Source organism: Rhinolophus hipposideros, assembly GCF_964194185.1.
Source record: "Rhinolophus hipposideros genome assembly, chromosome: 4".
Lineage (NCBI taxonomy): Eukaryota > Metazoa > Chordata > Mammalia > Chiroptera > Rhinolophidae > Rhinolophus > Rhinolophus hipposideros.
Genome location: NC_138050.1, coordinates 34,007,245 through 34,023,268, shown reverse-complemented (window position 1 = coordinate 34,023,268; position 16,024 = coordinate 34,007,245). Strand labels below are relative to the sequence as shown.

The 16,024-nt window shown below is 36.7% G+C and overlaps 1 protein-coding gene and 1 pseudogene across 2 annotated transcripts in view; both read right to left on the bottom strand.

The window, feature by feature from the left end:
- Positions 1-1,776: 1,776 nt before the first annotated feature.
- Positions 1,777-16,024, bottom strand: part of ASAH1 (N-acylsphingosine amidohydrolase 1) — a 33,832-nt gene continuing 19,584 nt past the window's right edge. Inside the window, exons 6-14 of the mRNA XM_081047173.1 lie at positions 11,287-11,361; positions 9,959-10,004; positions 9,246-9,390; positions 8,659-8,713; positions 8,452-8,533; positions 4,723-4,854; positions 4,495-4,618; positions 4,011-4,067; positions 1,777-2,866 (exon numbers count right to left, since the gene is read on the bottom strand). Of these exons, the coding sequence (XP_080903299.1) occupies positions 2,777-2,866; positions 4,011-4,067; positions 4,495-4,618; positions 4,723-4,854; positions 8,452-8,533; positions 8,659-8,713; positions 9,246-9,390; positions 9,959-10,004; positions 11,287-11,361 (806 nt within the window). The 3' untranslated portion in view covers positions 1,777-2,776. The remainder of the gene's footprint in view (positions 2,867-4,010; positions 4,068-4,494; positions 4,619-4,722; positions 4,855-8,451; positions 8,534-8,658; positions 8,714-9,245; positions 9,391-9,958; positions 10,005-11,286; positions 11,362-16,024) is intronic.
- Positions 13,304-15,198, bottom strand: LOC308496582 (heat shock cognate 71 kDa protein-like; annotated as a pseudogene). The gene has a single exon. The product of its transcript is annotated as a heat shock cognate 71 kDa protein-like (transcript).

The following is a 16,024-nucleotide window of genomic DNA, read 5'->3' as shown; positions in this document are numbered from 1 at the left end:
CAAATATTCTTTCTTCTGTGTTTACAATAACATGTATATTAGACTACATAGAAATAATTTATTTGAATGCAGAGATTTGCTCAGAAATTAAAGAATACTCAGGCAAAAACTAAAGGATGAGAAAAGGAAAGGCCTGAAACTGACTTTTAAGGGCATTTGCCAAATCCAGTGAAGTTTTTTAGTTTTCATGGCCACACGGGGTTTAGCAGTCAGGACACATACCCCAGTGGTGCCCAGTGGTCAAGATCTAAAGGAAAACCATTTCCAGCACCATCTCCTGAATAAAACCAATCCCACCGAGAATTAATATCCTCAATATAAGATTAACGGGAAAATAACCTGCATCCAGAGTACTACTGCAAGAACAACTGCTTCCCTTTTGTTGGTGTGAGGATATTCCCTGAGAATTCAAAGCCATAACCTGGCCCTGAATACACTAAGGTCTACAAAACTATCAAGACAAGAATTTAGTTTACAGTGGTAGTGCCCCTCAGGCCCTGGCAGAAGTAAATCAAGTCCTCTCTGGAAGAATCCACTTTCAACCCAGTCCTCACAGGATTTCTCATAGGTAAGCTTCAATGGGAATATATGTTTGCTGTCACAAATAATAAACATACAAGAAAACAAGGCATCACAAACAAACTAGCAGAAATAGTACAATTGGACCTGCAAAGGTTTCAGACATTTAATTACCAAGACCAGAATATAAATATTTTAATAACAGATTTAGAAATATGAGTAAAGACCAATAATCTGTAAAAAAATTTACCTAGATCTGTAAAAGAGCCAATATTCAATATATAAAAAAACCATAATTGAAATTAGAAACTGAAAGGCTTTAATATATTTGTCACAGCAGAATATGAGTTGCTTAACTATAAGATAGACAAATTACAGAGACTGAAAGACACAACTATGGAAAGTATGAAAGAGGTTATGACTTAGGAAAAAAAAGGTTTAACATGCATCTAATTGGATTTCTAGAAGGAAAGGAGAAAGATTGAGCTGAGGCAAATTTGAAGAGATAATGGCTGAGAATTTTCAGAATAATGAAAAATGACCACAGAACAACACATCCAACAAATTCTAAATAAAAAAATACCCAGAAACATTACTGAAACTTCAGAACTACAAACCCCCCCCCCCAAAGATCCTAGAAGCAATCATAATGAAAAGACACTACCTGCAAATGAATAATAATTGGACTTACAGCTTATTTCTCAAGTGATATTCAGAGGAAAGAACAGTTTAATCTAGAACTATGGGCCCAGCAAAAATTTCCTTCAAAGAAAAGACAGTCTGAAAATTGTTTTCGTCAATAGATGCTATTGCTAAATAAAACTTGCATTTGGTAGAAGGAAATGATCGCAGGTGGAAGAAGGTGAGGAGGTGAGAAAGAATAATGAGCTACTAATGTAGTAAATATGTATACAAGGGACAAAATCCAAATAAAGTTTTAATTAAACTAAATTTTAATACAAACCCTCTTATAATTCGTGCCTACATAAGATAATACTGACATCACTATAGTTTTGAGGAAGCAAAACAAAATCTGTGTGGAGGAAAAGCTGCCTTTGAACACATGCACTCTGGGCTGATAACTGGATTAGGAGGTGGTAAGGATCAGTAATGTAAAATTGTGACCATCTATAAGTTGAATAATCCACTTACACATAACCCTTAATTCAGACATTCAACTTTGATTTCTTCCTAATAAGCCCTACCATCAAACCAACAGGTAGGTATACACTCAATCAGCATACAAGACAACTGACACAACTTCCAGTGGCTGTTTATTGAATGTCATGAATACAACTGATAAAATACGGAAATGGAGTGGGTACAATTGCGCTTACCATGCATTTCACAGTTGTGAAAGTTTGAAAAGTTCGATTAGCACTTTTAATAAATACTGATTTCTGAAAAACATGTTTAGTAACTACTTCGTTTTTAAAAAATATATAGATCAGAAGGAAAAACTCAAAATCTGTTTATTAAATGAATGATACAAGAGTTTAAAACAATAGGTTCACCTTCCATTTTCCACAACTGACCTGTTTACTTACTATTCACGGAACCTGGGACTCAGTTTTTGAAGTTAACTTTCTGGGGTTGCTGGGAGGTAGGGTAATTATGAAAAAGGGAACACTTCAATTCTGGGTATAAAAGACTGCCTTGCATAACTTAATGAGCCCCAAAAAGGACTACTATTCCGAGTGAGAGGCACAGGTATTGCCCATTCATATATACAGATGAATGTCTGTCTCCCTCCAATCAAAGTTAGTGAAATTACTTTGCTGTCACAAACAGCAAAAACAGTATATTAACTTCAGTAGCAGATACAGGAGGAAAAGGCTGCTATACAGAAAAACATGTAGATAAAAGTGAAAAACTGAATAATGTGGACTGTGTACCGTAAAACTTACTCACATGGATATTGGATTCAGTGCCCACAGCAAATCCAGCTTTATTCCATGGAAATGGGTCCCACATAGTTTAATCGCCCATCCCCATCCCCAAATGTCTTAAGTGAAATGAAACTCAGCAAATTCTGAATGATTGCTGTACTTAAATTATCTGTAAATACAAACATCAACTGTTAGGGCAAAAATAGCCTATGAATTGTAAACATACCAAGAAGGACAAGCTCATGCTGTGAAGAGAAGCTGCCCTGAGTCTTAGTCTTTAGAAAGAGATTCGATGGCTGCACTAGCGGCCACATGTGAGCGCCCATCTTCATGTCACAGAGAACGCATTCTGTAGGCCAGGTGTATGCTCACCAACCTATACAGGGGTCTGGGCAATCCCGCAGGTAAGTTTCAAATTGACCTTTGGTAACGTCCATCAAGGTTGTGAATACAGTCAGCTGAAAGAAAAGTTATTTTTACTTAAAGGATGCTTCAATTCTAAGATGTTCTGACTCATTAGCATTTCTTTATGGAACTCCTTTATGAAGTTACTTAATATTAAATAATTAATATATAATATTACATTATATATAAGACAAAAAATATAAAGATCTAAATGATAAAAACAACTGACTATTCCAGGTCATGAATATAAATTGGCTTGGGAGAGAATCTTCAGTTCTTGACAAGGTCTTAACTCCTGAGCGGTACACTGCTTCACAACCAATGCTTTAAGACTTAACCCTCCCGTCTGTGTAAGCTGCAGTCATTCAGCCTAACAATCTATGAGGTCTGAACAGTTGAGCTTTGGCTGTCCTTACCCTGAAAGCATGTGCAATGAGGACACTGCAAGCATGCAGCTTATAAGGCACATACACAGGAAGGCACACAGAATCTATAAATAACCTCTGAGGGCCCACGAAGGTGGTGTGGACAATGTGACAAGTATGGCAGGGTCAGTAGGCTTAAGAAAGGCTTCCTGCAAGAGCCAGGTTCTGATCCAAAAGTTAATGGGCAGGAGGAATTTGTTCTGGCAGAGGTAATGGAGACACGCTGATCTTAGGGAGGGTTAGGAAAAAGGCCCAAAGAAGGAACTAATGGGAAACTCAGAATACACACGGGGAGACTACCAGCAAATTGGATGATTAGGAAACTGCAATTTTTTAGCTACAGTGTGGGGAAAACTTACAAGAATGTAATCAAGTTTAAGAGAAACCTTAATCCACCAAGACACAAAGCTCTGTCTAAAAATGGACTTCCGACTTTGTTTTGTCGAGTTTTAGGTGTTAGTTGTGTACAGCATAACATTTCTGATAGGGAGAAGTCAAACTGAAATACTATACATAATTCAACGCCACGTAAGTAAAGCTGGAAACAATACTGACCATATTGGACATCAAGCCACAGTAATCAGTTTCTTTGTCACATGCCAACAATTACTATTTTAGTCACACAAAAACATTTTAAAAAATCAGCCTTAAGCTAAATGTGACTTGGGATTCTCTCTGATTTATCCAACATAACAGGAAAAGATAAAACACAGGACCAAATTCTTTACCTAAGAGCAAATTGTATGTGTGTGTGTATTTATTTTAAAAATACCTTGTTGAGGACAGGTTTTGTTGACAGGACATCATATATGGTTGATAATGAGATTTTCTAAAACACAAAAATAGTTTTGTTCAGTAAGTTAAATACAAAAGTCAACGGCCTCATCCACAAAAATGGATCATTAGAGACCAGGACCTTCTACAACCAACCTCCCCCCAACCCCCTACATGAATTTCCTTCGGAGTCACTATTAAAACATAGGTAATGGTTCTAATGTATCACTACTTCTTTTTCATTTTTCCTCTCTCTAATTCTTGCCTGTCTGTCATTCAACTTCACAGAATGGTGTCCCGCATTAGAATAAGAAAGGGAAGTACAGCCCTTTAAATTAAAATTTTGCCCTTTAAATTCTAAACAAAAACTCAGTGATAACCGTTGAGAGATACTGAATAATAGGAGGTTTATAAATTCTTCAAAGGCCAAAGTGACTTTAATGGTCACCATTTCTTTCTGTATATGACATTGTGACTGTTACCTCTTGGGTTGTGTGGTTTAGGCACATCTTTGCAGCGTTTCTGCGATCATCAAGGAAGAAGGGATTTTTCCAGCGGTCATAGTTAGTTTCAACCACATACCACCTATCCTGCTTGGAGTCGAGTCTAGATACAAAGAGAGATTCCTCTCAGGCTTCATGCTTTAAACCTGTACATATGTCAGCCTATGTTTTAGTTGCTACTTATTTGGGTTTAACAAATGTACTTACTCATATACATCCAAAGACTTTCTTCTGTCTCGTGTAATCACACAGCCCTCCCCAGACTTGTTGCCTCCCAGGATAAAGTATGCTGGGGCCAATAGCTTCGATTTGGTCAGTATGTTCTTGGCTTCTTCATAACTACATAGAAACATTTTTAAAAAATGAAACGTTTTTAGTTGGCTTGGGATGGAAATGTTTTATCTCTGGAAACTAAGCAAAAACAAATATCTGAAGAACGTGTATTTTTTTTTTTTTTTTTAAAGAATGGTAAGCAAGGCTCAGGGAGGAATAATCCCAGACTCCTATGTGATGAAACACAGACCCGAAATAGTCCTTCTAGTCTGAAGGACAAAAAAACAGCCTCAAGAGATCATCTTCCACCCTTATTGTCTATGCCTTTCACTCAACAATAGAACAAGGGGAAATGGAATTTACCACCATAGATAGGATTTGGGGAACAGAAAGTAAACACTGAGAATTAGGGCTATTAATAATTGAAGTGAGTTTTCAAAGACTACTGAATCTTTTTTCCCTGGAAAGCATTTAAAATAGGATTAATGCCCGTTTAATCTAGGTCATTTTGATGTAGTACTGGCTAACGGCAGTTTTGCTATTATTATAAGATTTCTGCACCCGCACAGAGTATAACTTCTGGGTTAATAGGTATTATGATTTAAATGAATATTTTATTGTACAATTTTTATTTTGTGTATGGGTGATTTCTTTTTGACACCAAGAAAAACCCATAGGTGCCCTTCACAGTGGCACTATCCCTAGCACTTCTTAAACAAGTCATTTGTTTCCTTGCTTTAGACACACACACACAATTTCCATATGAGTTTCACCTAAGAAATTCTGAAATAATTCTTCAATGGAAGACATGCTGGAAAATATTTTTGTATTTTAATATGAATAATTTAAAATAAACTACAGTACACTAAAATGATCATACACCATGCTCCAGTGGGATTTATTCACTGGATTTATTCACTGGGATTTATTCACTGGGATTTATCCACAACCACAAATCAATGTGATACAGATTAACAAAATGAAGGATAAAAATCACATGATAATCTCAATAAATGCAGAAAAAGCATTTGACAAAATTCAACATCCATTTATGATAAAAACTCTCGACATAATAATAAAGAGGGAATGTACCTCGACGTAATAATGAAGGTCATATATGACAAGCCCACAGCTAACATCATACTCAATGATGAAAAGCTGAATGATTTTCCTCTAAGATCAAGATATAAGACAAAGAGGCCCCCTCTCACCATTTTTATTCAATATAATATTGGCAGTACTGGCCCGAGCAATGTCAAGAAAAAGAAGTAAAAGGCACCTAAGTCAGAAAGGAAGAAGTAAAACTGTTGCTATTTGCAGATGACAAATACATAGAAAATCCTGAAGACTTCACCAAAAAACTGTCAGAACTAATAAATTCAACAGAGTTACAGGATACAAAATTGATATGCAAAAATCAGTTGCAATGTGCTAATAATGAACAATCAGAGGAATTAAGAAAACAGCCCCATTTACAATTGCATCAAAAAAAATAAATTTAATCCAGGAAGTAAAAAACCTGTACACTGAAAACTATAAGACACTGATGAATGAAATGGAAGATACAAATAAATGTAAAGATATTCCATGCTCATAGATTGGGAAATTAATATTGTTCAAATGTCCATACTACTCAAAGCATTCTACATGTTCAGTGCAATACCTTTTAAAATTCCAATGGCATTTTTCACAGAAGTAAAACAATCCAAAAATTTATATGGACCCTTCCCCCTTTCCCCCCAAAAGTCCCGAATATGAAGCAATCTTGAGAAAGCAGAACAAAGCTGGAGACATCACACTTGCTGATTTCAAACAATATTACAAAGCTATAGTAATCAAAACAGCATGGTACTGGCATAAAAACACACAGAACAGAGAGCCCAGAAATAAACCCATGTATATATGCTTAAAGTTATGACAAAGGAGCCAAGAATACACAACAGGGAAAGGAAAATCTCAATAAATTATGCTGGGGAAACTAGAATGCCACATGCAAAAGGATGAAAGTGGGCCACTATCTCACCCCCTACACAAAAATCAACTAAAAATGGATTAAAGACTTGAATGTAAGACCTAAAACCATAAAATTCCTAGAAGAAAACACAGGCAGTAAGCCCCTTGACATCAATCTTGGCAATGTCTTTTTTGGATTTGATACCAAAAGTAAAGGTAACAAAGACAAAAATAAACAAATGGGACTACATCAAACTAAAAAGATTCTGAACAGTGAAGAAAACCATCAAGAAAATGAAAGGGAAACCTACTATATGGAAGAAAATAATTGCAAATCATATATATGATAAGGGGTTACTATCCAAAACATAAAGAACTTATGCAACTCAATAGCAAAAATAATAATAGTAATAAACCCAAAAAATCCAATTAAAAAATAGGCAGAGATTCTGACTAGACATTTTTTCAAAGAGGACATACATACAGATGGCCAACAAGTACATGAAAAGATGTTTACCGTGTTTTCCCAAAAATAAGACCTAGCCAGACAATCAGCTCTAATGTATCTTTTGGAGCAAAAATTAGTATTAGACCCGGTCTTATTTTACTATAATATAAAACAGGGTAATTATAATATATAACTATAATTAATATAATATATATAATATAATTATACAATAACATAATATAATATAACATAATACCGTGTCTTACATTAATTTTTGCTCCAAAAGATGCATTAGAGCTGATTGTTCGGCTAGGTCTTATTTTTTGGGGAAACAGTAATATCACTAATCAGGGAAAAACAAATCAAACCCACAATGAGTTATCACCTCACACTTGTTAGAATGGCTATTATCAAAAAGACAAGATCCATCAAGTGATGGTGAGAATGTTGAGAAAAAGTAACGCATTGTCAATGAGAATGTAAAGTGGTGCCGCCACTATGGAAAACAGTGTAAAGGTGCCTCAAAAAACTAAAAATAGAACTACCATATGATCCAGCAATTCCACTTCTGGCATTTAGCTGAAGGAAATAAAACAACTAACTCGAAAGATACATGTACCCCCATGTTTACATCTTTATTTACAAGAGTCAAAACATGGAAATAACCTAAGTGTCCTTCAATGGATGGATGAATAAAGAAAATGTCGTGTACACGCACACACACACACACAAACGCACACACACAGCCATAAAAAAAGAAGGAAATCTTTCCATTTGCTACAACTGGATGAACCTTGAGAGGTCATTATGCTAAGTGAAATAAATCAGAGAAAGACAAATACCATATGATCTCACTCATATGAGCATGTAGAATCTTAAAAAAATAAATTTCAGATACAGAGAACAGATTAGTTGTTGCCAGAGGCAGTGGGATGGGGGAAGGCAAAATGGGTAAAGTGGATCAAAAGGTACAAACATTCAGTTATAAAATAAATGAGTCCTGGAGATCCAATGTACAGCATGGTTACTACAGTTAGTAATACTGTGTCACTGAAGGTTGCTAAGAGTTCTCAGAAGGAAAAATAATTTGTAACTAGTATGTGTGGTGATGGATGTTAATTATACTTATTGTGGTCATCATTTTGCAATATATACAAATATCAAAACGTTTTGTACACCTTAAACTAATGTTATACATCAATTATATTAATAAAAAAGTTTAAAAATAAATATTAAATTTGATAATAAAGTACCCGGATTACCTTGAGCTATTTTCCAGAACTGATCTAGAGATAAACCCTATCCACATGGCATCTCTCTTTCCCAAAATCCACTCTATGACACCTGTAAGAGACCAAGCATATACAGTGTCACAGGACCTGTAAAAGGTGGGACTATTAACCAGAAGACTTAGTCCAGCTCCCTCTTAAAACATCTATCAAATTCCCATTTAAGAACTCTCTACTCACCCATATAGCCGCCACTTGTACTGAAACGTTCATTTAGTGTAAGACTAAATAGTCCCTGGGAAAAAGACAAAGCAGTGAAGTCAGAAACTTAGACCATCCTGTTTAAGGCCCTCTCACTTTATATGGTATATCAAGGCCTTGGCTGGGTAATGGGGAATGCAAAGATAAATCAAAATCATGATAATATCACCTTCTATTAACGAGCCTTTTTAGAAGTTCAAAGCATTTTCACATCCAGTGTGTGAGATAAGTAGGTGGGATGTTATTGGCCAGACTTTTCTGACAAAGGAAACTGAAGTGCAGAGAATTCATGCCTAACTTGCCTGAGAGGGAGACCCAGAACCAGATTCCAGATTTATATTCCCAGCCCTTGACATCCAGGTACATCCTTCTTCCCCAGAATGGGCTCAGGAACCTTCACTTCCTTTGTCCTCTTTTCTACCATGAAGGTGACAAGAAGTACAAAGGGATGAACTGGGGCTTTGTATTCTTTTTAGGTCCTCATTTCCTTAGATTCTACCCGTCACAGAGAGTTAAAATCAGGTCACAGAGCTGCCTGTAAAATTATGTAACAGTAGATTCCTTACTGGTTTGAATCCTGTTAACGTGCCCACATAGCCAGCAAAGCTTGAAGCCTTGAAGACAGTTTTATTGTTTCTTTGGAAGTCCAAATTCACTGTTAAAGGTTTTAGTTCCTCGGTTACGACCCAGGTATTATTATTTATATTCCACCTATGAAAGACAAATTTCAGTAACATTTAAGAACAACGTTGATAATGATGAATGGTGAATATGATGGTATGACCAAGCATTACTCTAGGTACTTTATCTAACCTAATCCCTAATGATCCATCCTAACAAGAACTTTGCAATATGGATGGTTTTATCCTCCACTTTTCACATGACAGAACTGAGGCTCAAAAAAGGTAAGTAATTCTTCCAATATAACGGCCTATAAATAGCAAGCTCCAGATTCAAATTTAGGTCTCTGGTTATAAACCCGTTATATTTTTTTCAGAAAGGCCAAGACACATAAAATAGAATGCTATTCTTCCTTTTAAGCAATAAAACTAGACAAGCATCTGGGGCCTCCAAGCATGCTCCAGATTTCTGTTCAGTGGGTGGCCTCAGTTCATATTCTCAAATAACTGATAAGAGTGCCCATCTTGTCTCAAAATGAACACATCCAGTCTTTTCACTTCTGGTCCCACTTGGAGCATGATTTGGGACTGACTTTTCATTAATGGAATACAATCTACTCTTATGGACTGATATACAACATTTTTTTTTTTTTACTTACCCAAGAAATATTCCAAAATCCATGTTTCGCCCATGTAACAGATGACCTAATTGAAAGTAAAAGAGACATATAGTAGCAGTAATGAAAATATGATTGATCTTAAATAAAAGCTGGACACTTAACTTTGGTTAAAATTAACTGTTGAATCCAATAGTAAGAACAGCATCCCGATACTGTAAGTCTTAAGATCAAACTGTTATCTCTGTCACACTAGTCAGAACCCCTACGATCGCTGAGAGCACAGGGTTCCAAAAAAGATTACATCCTGGGAAAAGGATCAGTGGTCCTTCTTTGGTTCACTGTGACATGGTCCTACCCAGACATCGCTATTGTAGCCTCACCCAATGTCACATGCTGATATGCTTCCCTTCAGGCACTGTCACTGACAGCTCGACACCTCAAGGGCAAGGTACAGGCAGACTTTATACCCAGAGTATAGGTCAAAAATAAGAGTGAATCAGGGTACATCATCCTGTGCCTTGTACTCTGGGAATTAGCCAGGGAAAACACGGGAAGTGAGGATGGTCTACAGAGGGTCTCTTGGCTGGGAAATGATGGGAGATTTGTCCTGAGCTCCAAGGAAAGGCTGGGATGATTATGTACATGAAGATCATGATGCACCCCTGGGAGTACTTACATCAAATCATGAAGTTGGGTATAAGGAGACTATGAGTACGGGAAGAATGTTTATAGTCCTGAAATATTTCTTCCATTTTTTTTTTTTTGCCTACTTTAATTAAACTTTAATAGGCAATATAGTAGTAGTCATAACATAAGGATAGTTTTCAATTCACTTTTTTTTATTATTATTAGTTTAAGGTGCACAAAACAATATAAAGCTAGACATTTATATCCCTCACAATCTACTACCCCCCTCCCCCAATCTACTACCTCTCTATTCCTTATGCTGTATTCCACTTCTTGTGTGTGTGTGTATGTGTGTGTGTATATATATATATATATATACACACACATATATACATTAAATTATAGTTGGCATTCATTATTGTTCAGCTTCAGCTTCAGGTGTACAGTGCAGTGATCAGGCATCTACATCTTCCCTGAAGTGGTCTCCCTAATGAGACAAGTGGCCATCGGATACCCTATAAAATCTTTACATTATTGATTATATTCCCCAAACTGTCTTTCGTAATCCCGTGTCAATTCACTTTTAAAAATTAACCAAGATCCATAAAACTGTATGTACTATACAGAGAACTTGCATAGTAAGCCTAGATTGTATAAGTTCTAATTCTATTTGTTTAGAAGATTTTTCTTTCGCTCCATAGGTACTTTGCAGTGCCCACCCTCCCTCTGCACACAATTACCTTTTTTGTCTTCTGTTATTATTGAAGTACAAATGGTAAAAAATTCATAGAAAATGTTGAATGAAATAATTTCTCCTATGAGAAAAGATAGGAATTTTTTTGGTTAATATACAGAACCGTGACATTGTTAGAAAATTCTTTTTTAAGAAAAGGTTGACCTGTCATCACTGTGTGAGCTCTTGCTTTGGCATCCCTAAGTGTCTGCAGACCAGTCTGAGTGTGCCTGAACAGCTGGATGGGTGAGGGTGTCTCACCAGCCTGTACACTCTGCTGACTAAGGCTAAAGCAAGTTCCCAAAGAGGGAGCTTTTGGGCAAGTTGAACATCTGGGACTGTCGAAATTTGACGACAACACAATGTCCACATTTTTTCATCAATACGCTTCATTTTAGCTTTCTTTGGGGGGAGGGGCTCAAATATGATAATTTAATACATCTGGCTCTTGATTGCATACTGAATATGTATTTTGCTCAAATCTTTTAGTGTGACTAATGTTCAAAGTTGAAAAAAGAAATACAGGAAATATATACATCAGTGCAGAAATTACCAAAAAATCCATTATAAAACATTTTAATTTTTGAATGTTCTTCCAAAACTGTATAATAATAATAAAACTCAACATTTAATTCAGTGATATACAACACACTTTTTCTCTGTTGCATTTTACGAGTACGTTAACGCATCAGACTTAACATGTTTTTCTTCCCCACCCTAATTTAATGTTTTATTTCCATTTGATTTCTAATTTGGTGAAACTCCACTCAATTTTCTTTTATTATGAATCATATGTTAACCTTCTTAATCTGTTTTTATTTTGAGATATTTATATGGGGCATTCATTTGCTGGAGTTCTTTATAGAATAAAAGAATTAAAGACTTCTCATATAGGCTGCAAGTATATATTTTCTAGATGTTTTGATTATATTTTTAAAATCATTTTTCTAAAGAAGCAAAAACAAAAAAAAATCTAGCCACTTTTGTAGATAAATGCTATTGATTTTCTGAAATTCTCAATCATCTCTCTTGTAAAAACAGGCTATATAGGCTACTAAAAATAATTCTATTGTTTGGTAAGTTAAAAATAACTTTTGGGATAGCAGAAAAAGTATGTTTTATTAAATGCTATGAACTGGAACTGGAATTTTAAAAATAGCTTCCAAAAGTATCAATATCTAAGAATATGATAAATGATATGATGAAGGATACGATGAGTGAATGATATGCAAGACCTCCTCCCTAAAAAAAAGAAAAAATACAACTAAGAGAAATCAATAAATTAAATAAATGTTGAAATTTCATATGTCATGTTTATGGACTGGAAAACTCAGTATTATAATCTAATTCAAAATATCAACAGGCTCTTTTGTCAAAGTTGACAGGCTGATTCTAAAATTTATATGGAAATGCAAAGGGTCTAGAACAGTTAAGACAATTTTGAAGAAAAATAAAGTTGGGAATCTTACACTATATAACTTTAAGACTTACTAAAAAGCTTTAGTGATTGCAGTAGCGTGTTACTTGTATAAAGAAAGACAAATAGATAAATGAAACTTAACAGAAAATCTCCAAACAGAATCAGGCATATATACAATCAATTGATTTACATCAAGGGCACCACTGCAATTTACCGAGGGAAGGATAGTCTTCCTAATAAATGGTGTTTAGTCAACTGGATATTCCATATGGAAGAAAACTGAAACTTGACCCCTAACTCATACCATACATCTAAAAGAAAAGATAGAAGAATATTTTCATGACCTTGGAGTATGCAAAGATTTTTTTTTTATGGTGCCAATTTTAAACAGTTTTAAGACATCGCATTTTATACTTTACAATACAGTGCATATAAAGTGCATCGTTATTTCCTTTCCCTGTGCACTTATTCCATATTCAAGTATCAAGAATGCTGTTATTTACTATACAGCAACTCAACTTCAAAACGGCCATGGAATTTGCTACAAATTTGGGTGCTTCCATATTTTGTGTGGAACAATGCTAAATCTATGCTGAAGGTTGGCTTAATCAAGCACTTCCATCCACGGTAGGCCACGAAAAGAGGTACCACCAGAAGGAGGGTCTCCAACACCAGGGAAGCCCTCAGGGATCTCTCCTGGCATGCTTCCTGCACTCTGGTACAGCTTAGTAATGATGGAGTTGCAGATATTTTCCAGCTCTTTCTGCTGGTGTTCAAATTCTTCCTTCTCTGCAGTATGATTCTTATCAAGCCAGTTGATGATTTCATTGCACTTGTCAAGAATCTTCTGTTTGTCCTCATCATTAACCTTGCCTTGGAGTTCTTCATCTTCAACAATTGCTTTCATGTTGAATGTACAGGATAAATTCTTGGAAGACACCGTGTCCCTCTGCTTCTCATCTTCAGCTTTGTACTTCTCAGCTTTCTAGACCGTGTACTCCATCGCTTCCTCGCTCAGACCCCCCTTGTCACTAGTGATGGTGATCTTGTTCTCTTTTCCTGTACTCTTATCCACAGCAGAGACACTGAGGATGCCACTGGCATCAATATAAAAAGTGACTTCAATCTGAGGAATACCACGAGGTGCCTGCGACTTCAAACTTGCCAAGCTGGTTGTTATCCTTAGTCATGCCCGCTCACCTTCATAAACCCGAATGAGCACACCAGGCTGGTGGTCAAAGCAGGAGGTGAAGGTCTGTGTCTGCTTGGTAGGGACGGTAGCATTGCACCGTATGATGACAGTCCTGACTCCGCCAGCAGTTTCAATGCCAAGGGAAAGAGGAGGGACATCAACAGCAGCAAATCTTGAACGCTTTCAGATCTGTCTCCAGATACAATGGCTGCCTGGACAGCTGCACTGTAAACAGCCTCATCAGGGTTGATGCTCTTATTCAACCGTTTTCCATTGAAGAAGTCCTGTAGGAGTTTCTGAATCTTGGGGATATGGGTAGAACCATCCACCAGGACAATATCATGGATCTGGGACTTGTCGAGCGTGGCATCCCCAAAGGGCTTTCTCTGTAGGATCCAGGGTGCCACGGAAAAGGTCAGCACTCAGTTCTTTAAATCAGGCACGAGTGATCGAGGTATAGAGTCGATTCCTTCATAGAGTGAATCAATGTCAATACTGGCCTGGGTACTGGAAGACAGAGTACACTTAGCACATTCACAAGCAGTCCGGAGGCGACGGACAGCACGCTTGTTTTTACTGATGTCCTTCTTATGCCTACACTTGAACTCTGCAATAAAATAGTGGACTATTCAGTGGTCAAAGTCTTCTCCACCTAAGTAGGTGTTGCCAACTGTAGATTTGACCTCAAAGATTCCATCTTCGATTGTGAGAATTGACACATGAAAAGTGCCACCTCCCAAATCAAAGATCAGCACATTTATTTCAGCTCCAACCTAAGCCATAAGCAACAGCAGCAGCAGTTGGCTCATTGATGATTCTAAGTACACTGAGAACAGCAATGGTTCCAGCATCTTTGGTAGCCTGACCTGAGTCACTGAAGTATGCAGATACTGTGACAGCGTTGGGCACAGTCTTCCCAAGGTAGGGTTCTGTGATTTCCTTCATCTTTGTCACAACCACAGATGACACTTCTTCTGGATAGAAACTTTTTGTCTCTGCCTTGTATTCTACTTGGACCTTGGGCCTGCCAGCATCATTCACCACCATGAAGGGCCAATGCTTCATATCACATTAAACAGCATCATCAAATCTATGTCCAACCAGGCAACAAAAAGCGTGTTGGTGAGGTTCACCACAACTTGATTCTTTGAGGCACCACCGTTTGGTATCAGTAAAGGTGACATAACTTGGGGTGGTTCTGTTTCCCTGATCACTGGCAATGACTTCCACTTTTCCGTGCTGGGAGACACCCACACAAGAGTCTTGTCATTGACAAGATCAATGACTACTGCAGGTCCTTTAGACATGGTTGCACAGCGTTCTGGAACTTTCATTCTCACCCCCATTCTGTGAATGGCTCCAGGGAAGGCCAGGTGGGGCTGAGAGAGCCTATGCCCAAAGATTTCTTAAATGGACACAATAAATATTACCCATAAAAAAAATGAGAAATTGGACTTCATTAAAATTTAGAATTTCTGTTCATCAAAAGACACCAATAAGAGAATAAAAAAGCAAGCTACACACTGGGAGAGGATACTTGGAATACATATATCTGACAAAGGACTTAGTCAGAATATATAAAGAATTCCTTCAAACTAAGAAAAAATCGTCATAAGACTTTAACAAGCACAAGGAAGGAAGGAAAAGGTCAATAAACTGTTCCAATGCATTAGTCATCAGGTAAATACAAATTAAACAATAACGGGGAACTATAAACACTCAACAAAATGGCTCAAATAAAAAAAGACTATCAAGTGGAAAAGTACCAAGTGGAGAAAACTAAAACTATTATATTTTGCTGACTATCAATGGATACAATGACTTTGGAAAACTGGGTGGAAGAATCTACAAGGCTAACTACCCTATACACAGCTACCCTATAACCCAGTATATATCCAAGAGAAATGAGTGCATTATACTCATCAGAAGACATGTATAAGAATGTTCATAACTGCTTTATTCTTAATGTCCAAAATGTGGAAACAACCCAATATCCTATTCTTACCATAGCATACTACCGTGTTTCCCTGAAAATAAGACCAGGTCTTATATTAATTTTTGCTCCAAAAGACACATTAGGGCTATGTTCAGGGGATGTCATCCTGAAAAATCATGCTAGGGCTTAGTTTCCGG